This window comes from Nanorana parkeri, unplaced genomic scaffold (assembly GCF_000935625.1).
Source record: "Nanorana parkeri isolate BGI_ZX_2015 unplaced genomic scaffold, ASM93562v1 scaffold48, whole genome shotgun sequence".
Lineage (NCBI taxonomy): Eukaryota > Metazoa > Chordata > Amphibia > Anura > Dicroglossidae > Nanorana > Nanorana parkeri.
The window spans coordinates 474,477-484,748 of NW_017306316.1; the positions used below are offsets into that span (position 1 = coordinate 474,477).

Here is a 10,272-nt window from a genome sequence, read left to right on the forward strand (position 1 = left end):
AAAAAAAAACCATATGACAGCATTAAAAAAAATAAATAAGCTAAAAAAAATATTCACAAATAATAATTAAAAAAATTACATAAAAAATGTTTTAAAGTCCCCCGCCCCCCCACATACACATGCAAACATGCGTTGGGTGCGCCTATGTACGAAAACGACAATTGCGCCTGCATATCGCCGCGAACGTCGGAGTGAGAGCAATAATTTTAGGGCCATCAATCACTGATAACACTAAACTGATGAGCGGTAAAAACGTTTAAAGTGTCGCCTATGGCCAAATTTGGTTGCGGTCGTTTTCTACAAATTCGCGGGCGTGCGCAATTTTAAAGGTTGACATATTTAGTGTCTATTTACCCGACGTGACCCCGTCTTTTATATTGTACCAAAAAATTGGGGTGAAAATAAATGTTTCATAACATTTTTTAGGGAAACATGTTTTTTTTACAAAATTTAGGGTACTTTTTTTGTTATATAGTAAAAAATAAAAACCCCAGCGATGATTAAATACCACCAAAAGAAAGCTCTATCTGTCCCCAAAAAATGGTATAAAATTCATTTCAGTACAGCGTTGCATGACGGAATAAACGTCAGCCAAAGTACCGCAGCGCTGAACACTGAAAAATGGCCTGGCCAGGAAGGGGGTGAAACACCGCGTTCTTCAAGTGGTTAAAAGAGAACTATGGGGTATTGCTGTGCTCGCCCCTCCCCCGTCTGTTCCTGACAGTCACCGATCTCTGCAGGGAGATGAGCGGATTGGTGGTATGTGTTCGCTCACTTCCCGATCAATAGAGCCGACGTGTGACAGTTTCATTGTCACACATCGGCTCTAACTATGAGGATGAGCGAAAATCACTCGCCTCATACCGTGTTTCCCCGAAAGTAAGACATCCCCCGAAAATAAGACCTAGCGCTATCTTCGGGGATGTCTGTAATATAAGACCTACCCCGAAAATAAGACCTAGTTCGGGGTAGGTCTTATATTACAGACATCCCCGAAGATAGCGCTAGATCTTACTTCCGGGGTAGCTGTGAAGACCGGCCGCAGCTCCCTCCCGCCCCCTCGCCCGTCCACCTACCCGCACGCTGTTGCTCTCTGGATGACGACATCAGAGCGGAGAGGCAGCTCCCTCCCGCCCCCTACCCGACACGCCCCCCCTCCAGCAGCACGCATGCCCGCCCCCTCGTCTCCTTAGTTCCGAGCGGAGAGGCAGCTCCCTCCCGCCCCCCTGCCAGACACGCCCCCCTGGCCGCACGCATGCCCGCCCACCTGTTTGTGGCTCCCTGGACGGCAGAGCACAGCTGCAGCCAGGTAAGACATCCCCCAAAAATAAGACCTAGTGTCTTATTTCGTGCAAAAAAAAAAATAAGACACTGTCTTATTTTCGGGGAAACACGGTAGTTCTCCTTTTAACTCTGAACTAATTGGTTGTATCAGTTTTGAATGTGTTGCCTATTTAATTTGGATATTTTTGTTAGTTTGCATGCATACATAATTTTTAGCCTAGAAATATGTTTTTTCAAAACAATCTCATCTTTGTATTAAACCCATTGGCCCTCCTGTACATTAATGTCATTCTCAGCCGGTCAGTAAATTACAGCCATTGTAACGAAAATAGAAATCTGAAATATACGGACTTGTTTATCGACCATACGGCGCTGACATACAGACGTGGATACATTTGTTGGTACCCTTGCAGCTCATTGAAACAATGCATCATTCCCCCTGAAAAGTGATGAAATGAAAAGAAAGTGTAAAAAGAAATTGCTTATTCTGCAAAGATATTTTAAAAAGACCTGCACAGATCTGTTGGTACCACTAGAGAAGATTATACATAATTGGATCAAAGTGATAACTTAAAATAAGTTTTCTGGAATTAGTATCATACATGCCTTCAATCTTGGAATCAGTCAGTCAGCCTATTTGTCATTCTGCTGTTTTTGGTATCTTTGTGTTCACCACACTGAACATGGACCAGAGAAACCTAAGGAGAGCGGTGGTAAGAAAGTAAATGATAGACCAGCATCTCAGAGGTACAGGCTAGAAGTTTATCTCCAAGCAGTTTGATGTTCCTGTGACTACAGTTGCAAATGTTATTAAAAAGTTTGAGCTCTATGGGAGTGTAGCCAACCTCCCTGGATGCGTCTCCAAGAGGAAAATCAACCCCAGATTAAACAGAAGGATAGTGTGAATGGAAGACAAAGAGCCAAGGAAAGACATACAAGCTGAACTACAAGGTCTAGGACAATCAGAGTCCGATCGCACCATCTGTCGCTTTTTGACCTCAAAGCAAGAAAACTGGGAGGATGAAAAACCAGGAAATGTTACATAAAGAATTTATTTAAAAAAAACAAAAACATAAAAGAGCCAGACTGTAATTTTCTAAAAATGCATTAAAAAGCCACTATTCCTCTGGCAGAATGCCCTTTGGCCAGATGAGACAAAACTGGAGCTTTCTAGCAAGTCACACCAGCTCTTGGTTCACAGATGAAAACATCAAGCTTTTAAAGGAAAGAACACTATACTTACTGTGAAGCATGGAGGAGATTTGATCATGGTTTGGGGTTACTTTGCTGCAACTGGCATGGGGTGCCTTGCATTTGTACAGGGTGCAATGAAATTTAAAGACTCAAGGAATTCTGGAGCAAAATGTACTGCCCAGTGTCCGAAAGCTCTGCCTTGGTCACAGGTCCTCCAACACGATAATGACCCAAAACACAAAGAAAACATTGGACTATTCTGAAGTCGCCTTCTATTGAGCCCTGATCTAAATAGTAATAAACATCTAAGCAAAGAGCTGAAACATGCAGTCTGGAGAAGGCACCCTTCAAACCTGAGACCGCTGAAGTTTACTCAAGAAGAGTGGACCAAACTACCCGTTGGGAGGGGCAAAAGTCTCATTGAGGGTTCCAGAAATGGCTTGCTTGCAGTGGTTGCCTCTAAAGGTTGTGCAAACCAATATTAGGGTGTCTTCATTTTGTCAAGGCCATTTTTATTTGTCTTTTTATTCAAATATTCTATTGAATCAAAAATCAAAAGCAAAGCCTGTTTATTATTAAATATTAAATAAACAATAAAAAAAATACTGCTGATCTCCATGTCATTACAGGATACTTTCATGCCACAAAAGTTGAAGTGATTATTATTTGCCTAATTGCTGACGGCCTTTATTGCACAACTCCAGCTGCTTTATAGCAGAGATGTGTTTTTGATCTAGGCTTAGTTTTTGTGATTTCTGATTTATTTCTGCTGATGTCTTTTAATGTTTCTTATCATTACCAGCAAGAAAGGCGGCTGTTTACAAACTTCCATCGACAGCTTTTCTGCTGGCTTGACAAGTGGGTTGAGCTAACAATGGATGACATTCGCAGGATGGAGGAGGAAACAAAGAAAGAGCTTGATGAGGTTTGTATCGGCTTATCAGTGATCGTATGACTCGCATTTTAAAGCCTATGGAGTCTGTTCTCTGGATTTCTCATGTGCTCACCCACTGAGGGTGGTGTCTATGGTAGAGCAGTGTTGTCACCCTAGGCTGCTCTCCTTGTAGATAAGATATAACAAAGCCCTTTGAATTGTATATTTAGCAGACCAAAAGGGAGCAAATATGAGAAGGTAATTGTTGGCGTTTACATTCACTTTGAGTTATTTTAAAAAAATAGCCTGTTTATCTTTTTAGGGAAAATCTAGAAATGTTAATTGTGCCTAAGCAATGTCCTAAAAAATAGCTGCGCTTTCTTTGCCTAGGCTCCACTGTGTGTATAGCCTCATTGCTGTATCTCTGCAGCGTGAGATCATGTGAGGCACTGCTGCCTGTGAATGCTAGTCTGGTAGTATTGTATGGAGGGTGTTGTCACTACTTTTTCACTGTTCTCTGTGCTGGAGAAAAGACAGCAGTGCAGGATCTTACCTCCTACTTCATTCATTCTGGGAATTTGTGTTCATGTTGCTTCTTAAATATTACCGCAATAGTCGTCAGGGGCAGCTTGTTTTTGAGAAAAGAAAGCAGAGCCCTATTGTTCCACCAAGATGGCTTTGCCGCATTGAATCGTGCTAACTAAAACATATATAATAGTCGTGTTAAGGTCTTGGCGTTTTTTACCTTAATGCATTAGGGTAAAAACGGACCAGCACCTTTTTTTCTACCCCAGTCCCCTCCACACTTACCGCTCTTCCACGCCGCCGGTCCGAAGCGATCATCCGTTCTCCGAACTTCCGGGTTGCGGAGGGAGGATACTGATGGCACAGGAGCCCATAGGCTCCTTCTGCCATCAATCAAAGAGGGAAGGGGCGTGGGCTGCCACAGGGCTGTGTGTGTGTCTATGGACGCAAACAGCCACTGCGGAAACATCGCACACGGGTGCCTCCACTAGAACGTTGGTGGCACCCGTGCAGGGGGTGGGGGGGGAAGAGCGCTGCGGGGAATTAGAAACTTTTGAAGAAAAAGAGCAACAGCCTCCAGCAAAGGAGGGTCTTCTTAATTAAAAAAAATAGGCTTTAATATCACTAAGTGTAAGTTTGCTCTAATATTACTCCAAAATAATGACCCGAGATAGAGAAATACGCTGATGGAAGTTATAAGACAAGATTTATGTAATTTTCTGAGCAGCGGATGATTAGCACCAATGTATTGAGTTCAGTGAGTAATCTGAATATATTTTTGGAGGCTTTGGACTAAATAGGTAGTTTGTGTGCATGTTTTACATCTTAAAATATATCTATGGCTTGTACAAAGTTGGGCTGCTGTTTTGTTAGTTTAGAAAAAACACGTTCAGTTTGACCAGTCGCATTACCAAGGCAAAGATGTTTGAATGTGGGAATTAAAATGGAATTTAAGTGGAAAGGGGGATACAGGGGCTTGCAAAAATATTCACTCCCCCTTGGCATTTTTCCTATTTTGTTGCATTACCACCTGAAATTAAAATGGATTTTAATTTGGATTGCATGTGATGGACATACACAAAATAGTCCAAAATGGTGAGGGGAAATCAAGAAAATAACTTGTTTTAAGAAATAAAAAAAGGAAAAGTGGTGCGTGCGTATGTACACTCACCCCCTTTGCTATGAAGCTCCTACATAAAATGTGGTGTAACAAATTACCGTATTTTTCGCTCCATAAGATGAGGGGGGAAATGTGCCTGCGTCTTATGGAGCAAATCCCGACGAGTAGCTTTATGCCGGGCGAGTAGCTTTATGTACATTTAGCCCTGCTAAAGCAGAGCTAAATGTACAGTAGGAGCCACTGCTCATTTAATACGAGTGATCTAGTCAGATCACTCAGAATCACAGCGCCACCTGTCTCAGCGGTCACTAACTGCAGCTTCTGTGACAGAAGGTACGCACTGTCAAGTGCTCCATAAGGTGCACCGGACCACGCTGCGTCCTATGGTCCTGTGTGTCTTATGGAACGCAAAATACGGTACCTTTAGAATTAACATGTAGAGACGTACCCAGAGGCGTAAGTAGAAACTTCAGGGCCCTGGTGCAAGAAACCATGAATGCCCCCCCACCCCACTTCAAAAAAAAATTGGCGCCTTGGCTGTTACTGGGGTAGTGCATGTGTGTGTGGTCACGGGACGCAGGGATGCCAGTAGAAATCATGGGACCCCGTACAGCCTACCTGACCATTCCTAGCAGCAATAATAATTAATGTATTATTGCTGCTGGGGGGAAATTATTGTTATTTAAGTGTTTAAAAAAACAATTTCCTCTTTCTTTCCGATTTTTCCCTAGCCTGGCTTCACCTCCTAGCTGTGATTAATCCCCACCATGACTCCCCCAATGCTGTGATGCCCCCCCCCCCCCCATGACTCCCACACTGCTGTGAGGAAGCCCCCCAGTGCTGTGATAAAGTCCCCACTGACTCAATGCTGTGATGATGAAGCCCCTGGGGTGTCTCGGATCTTCTGACCCAGGCATCTCTCAGCACTCAGGCCCTGGACCAGTGGCACCTAGCTCTCCAGCCAGCCCTAGAAGGACAGCTCAGACTCAGCCCAGACCAGCTTCCTGTTCCAGAAGCACTTCACGTTGAAAAATCTGGCTGCCCCCCTCACCCGTGCCATTGATTTTACAGGGGACCCCCCCCAAGTGGCGTAACGCCAGGGCCCGGTCGTTGCGACTGCTGCGACCCTGGTAGTTCCGCCAGTGGGAGTACCCCAAGAGACTTGCAGCTGTAATTATTATTTCTTGTTTGTATCACAATAAAAAATATTTTGCATCTTCAAAGTGGTAGGCATGTTGTGTAAATCAAATGTTACAAACCCCCCAAAAATCAATTTTAATTCCAGGTGATAATGTAACAAAATAGGAAAAATGCCAAGGAGGTGAATACTTTTGCAAGCCACTGTAGATCCTCTGTCAGGTGCCTATTGCTCACTGTGCTCCTATTGGACAGGTTGCCCTCACTTACTGTTCTGGGGACATGATAGTAAGTGATACTATCCCCTCTGTAACATAATTTTATTGCCCTTTGATCCCGCCAGTAGATATGTTTTTTTTTTTTTTCTACTTCCTGTTATAAAATAAAAATAAAACTGTTCGTGTTCAAGACACCATAGCAGTGTTTCACCATGTAGACAGTCTTGTCACCATGTGGAAATGCTTGACCTTTGTGATGAAGCCCATATTGGGTGCAACCTTAAAGAGGCGTGGCCCTAGGTAGGGCTTCAGCGTGCAATATCTTGGTTTAATAAAGTTGGATGTGACCTGACGGATGACAACACTGTTCATTCTGCAGTGAAGTCGCACAGCATGTTACCATGTTGGTAGGGCAGTCTTCCATAGGCATTTCATTTTAATTAGATTTAAAGTCCAGCTGAAATGTCTAAGAAGTTATAGAAACCAAATTTGTTTTTTTGCGGGGGGCCTGGGTTGTTAATGGAAGTTGGGGAAAAAACAGATCTGTTAGCAGGATCAACAGGTAAGAAATCCGTTACAGTGACAGACTGCATTACATATGTCATTTTTAATTTTGCTTGTTGCTCCAGTTTAAAGCAACTTGCTAGTCAACCCCCAACCCACTTATACTCGCCTTTCCCATTCTTCATTCCTTTGAGAGTCAGACCTTCAAGTTGGATGGTGTGAGACAACTGCATCACTGTAAGCTCCCCCATACCCGGAAGCGACAAGTATTTTCAGATGATGCAGCACTGTGAGTGCGAGTATAAGGAAGGTCCAGGGGTGGACTATCCTTGAACAGGCAAGCTGGCATACTCATTAAGGCCTGTGTCTAATGGCCCATGTTAACGGGCTTTGGGCTGGTGTCGTTGGCATCAGTTTGACATTAGTTTAAGACACTTTTGAGATCATTCAGAATTAATTGGCAGGTAGATTTAACCTGCATTTGACCTGCTTCAAGCAGGTTTGGCATTCCCATAGACTTGTATGGGAACGCATATCCCATCTGACACAAACAAAAGCCCATCAAAACGGACCCTAATACACTAAAACAATATTTGGAAAACTCTGTTACATTTCCTTCGTCCCCCTACAATCGGCCTTCACAGAATTCCGAAAGTCTAGGTGCTCTTTAAGTGATACTGTATAGTGAATGTTTGCAGTGCAACAATAAAAGAATAACATGTTAAACCTTTTTTGTTATCTAATACATTGTGTTTTTCTTTCAGTTTTGGACTTAAGCGATAAACGGGAGGCCTCAGTGCTTCGGTCCTGATGGATAGCTCACTTCTGGATCAAGCTCCACTACCTGTTTTTGCAGACGATTTGAATCCCCATTGTAGCTTACTCTAGGCACCCCTTAATATTGTGAGCTAGTAGTCTTATAACAAGCAAGTGCTAAGATTCTCACACCTGTGTGATGAAGGAGCTCACTCCTCAGGTGCATCATGTATATATTGTATTAACAAAGCCCCCCGTCCTTCTATTTTCATTGTTCCAGAGTTTCCCATTGAGCTCCCAATTAATTTAAATGTCACTTTTAGGAAAGAAAGTGTCTTGCGATAATTTGTGAAATACATAATTATGTTTTACTTTCTTGAGACATATAAATTGCTTTCATTGGTCCTATTTTGTTGAAGTAAAGGGGTACAATAACAAAGCCACAATCCCAATGTACATTCATCACTTTTATTTAAGCAGGATAGCTCTATTTGACGTTAAAGGGCTTCATAGCACAATTATGTTTGGGGGTTTTTTGTCTTTGGAAATGTAGTGATTGCCTTCACTTCGAAACTTCCAAGATAATTCCAAATACCATTCCTACATTGTAATTGTTTGACAATCTGAGGCTCTCCAACTGTTTAACTAAACTACCCATCATGATCTACAATGACTCCATGGGGCTTATTTAATAAGGCAAAGCACAGGGATGGATGCATTCATATAGAATTTTGGAAGCATCCTATCAAATGTGGGTGGCTGAAGCATACTCTTAAGTTGAAATCAATATAAAAAGTTTAACAAATTTGGCAGCATCTGTCATTTTAGATGCACTGGCTACTCAGTATTATGGATTCAGCCTTCCCTGGCAAAGTGCAGTTACCTATTGCAAGCAATCAACTTTCATTGTTCTCACAGATCTATACTGATGGAATGTAAGTCCTCATTACCACTGGTTACTGTATGTTGCTGTTGTTTTCAGTTCCATTGGAAATTATCCCACATGAGTGTTCTGGGCTGTTAGTATCTGTATGGAAAAGATATTGTTGAAGCTGCATAAAAAAAAGGAAAAGTCTGTTTGCCTGCAGCAGCCGGTCAGCTTTTTTTGGGTTGGAAAATGAAAGCTAGCCATAATTGGTCGGTGTTGGGGACACCCTTACATTACCTCTTTGTATAACTTACTCTTTTTTTAAAGACTGCCGTTTTTTCAGATTTTTAAGATGGGAACCTCAACACACAAGAAAAACATTGAAATAAGACCCCAAAAAGTCTTGAAGAGCATGCTGGGAATTTAGATCAGCAATGTAGTGTCACAGTTTGTTGACAGTTATGGTTTATTAAAGTGCATCATTAAATGTAAAAAGAGTATACTGTTTATCAACCAGCAGTTGTGCAATAATCCACATCCTAGCTCCATTTCCATTCACACATTTTTCATCTGTCCGTCCATCCTTCCCGTCAACTAGATCTACCACCTTTTAAGACTTTGATCATGTCATAATTGCATTCTTAACATGTAGGTAAATGTTTTAGACTGTGTATAATGCAGAATTGTTCAAAAATAAGAATTGTATGGAAGGAAAACAAAATATGCCTATTTTAATAGATCTATAAAGTTATTTGTAAAAGAAAAATGTAACAACCACTCCTTGATCTACTAGTGAGTTTCTTTTTGTTTTTTAACGGTTGTGAATTTTTTGTCAGCTATGAATTGTGATTAAAGATGTTTGACAAAGTAGCACAGTCAGCATACCTCCTGTTCTATATCTTTCAGCCTAAAATGCTGGAGCAGTGATTTTTGCACTTTTTTTCTAGCTTGTGCGATGGCTGTTGGAATTATGAAGCAAAGGCTAGGTGTTCCACTCCATACAGAATGACAGTGATTGTAATAAAACTAACCATATTAAACCAGATCACATCTGCCAGACAGAGGGCCACTGATAGGGGGTAGAGTCAGCCCTTCTATACCGGTCCAGGGCCCCATCAGTTTCGCAGGTGAGGCGGCCCAGGGCACAGAGGGGACTCAATTTGTGCCTTCGGTGTAGGTCCAGGCAGGTTTAGGCACCGCTGCCAGTTATGCTGTATGGGGCCCCATGGTTTCCATTAGCATCCCTGGCCACACACTTGTATAAATGCAGTAAAGCCCTATTAATAGGCTTATAACAGGCCAGTCATCTTTCATCTTGTTGCAAATATATCATTTAAAAGCATATATAAATTCTAGTTTATTAAACACTTTTTTATTTCCTTTACAGCAAATATTTTTTTTAAATGGCAGGTCTTTTAGATGCAAGATTTCAAGCGACAACCTTTGTTGCCAAGCAGCAGTTGGCAGAGGATCATGGGTAGGGTATCAGGTTATTGGCCAGAGTATCGGGTATGGCTTTTAATGCATATATGTATTCCCCATAGATCCTATGGATCGAAAATATTTGTGGATCCTGCTTACAGCCAAACAAAAACTTTTTGATTTAGATAGAAGGGAAAGGTTTTATTGCTTTCTCTGTCCCCATTCAGGAGATTTCCCCTTCCTGTTGTGTGGTCTAAGGGATGGAACTGATCAAATATCTGATGGATGCTGATAGCATCTAAAAACCATCTTCTTATGCATGCATTATTTCTTTTCTGTTTTTCTTTGTTTTTATTGAAAACATTTTATT

General features: G+C 41.9%; 1 protein-coding gene and 1 long non-coding RNA gene across 2 annotated transcripts in view; both read left to right on the forward strand.

The window, feature by feature from the left end:
* Positions 1–3,797, forward strand: part of PITPNA (phosphatidylinositol transfer protein alpha) — a 66,374-nt gene extending 62,577 nt beyond the window's left edge. Inside the window, exons 10-11 of the mRNA XM_018573541.1 lie at positions 3,281–3,403; positions 3,783–3,797. Coding sequence (XP_018429043.1) covers positions 3,281–3,403; positions 3,783–3,797 — 138 coding nt within the window. The remainder of the gene's footprint in view (positions 1–3,280; positions 3,404–3,782) is intronic.
* An 801-nt stretch (positions 3,798–4,598) lies between these two features.
* On the forward strand, positions 4,599–7,943 carry LOC108801841. The gene is made up of 2 exons (XR_001942173.1): positions 4,599–4,634; positions 7,621–7,943. It is a non-coding gene; the product is annotated as an uncharacterized LOC108801841 (long non-coding RNA).
* Positions 7,944–10,272: the final 2,329 nt, after the last annotated feature.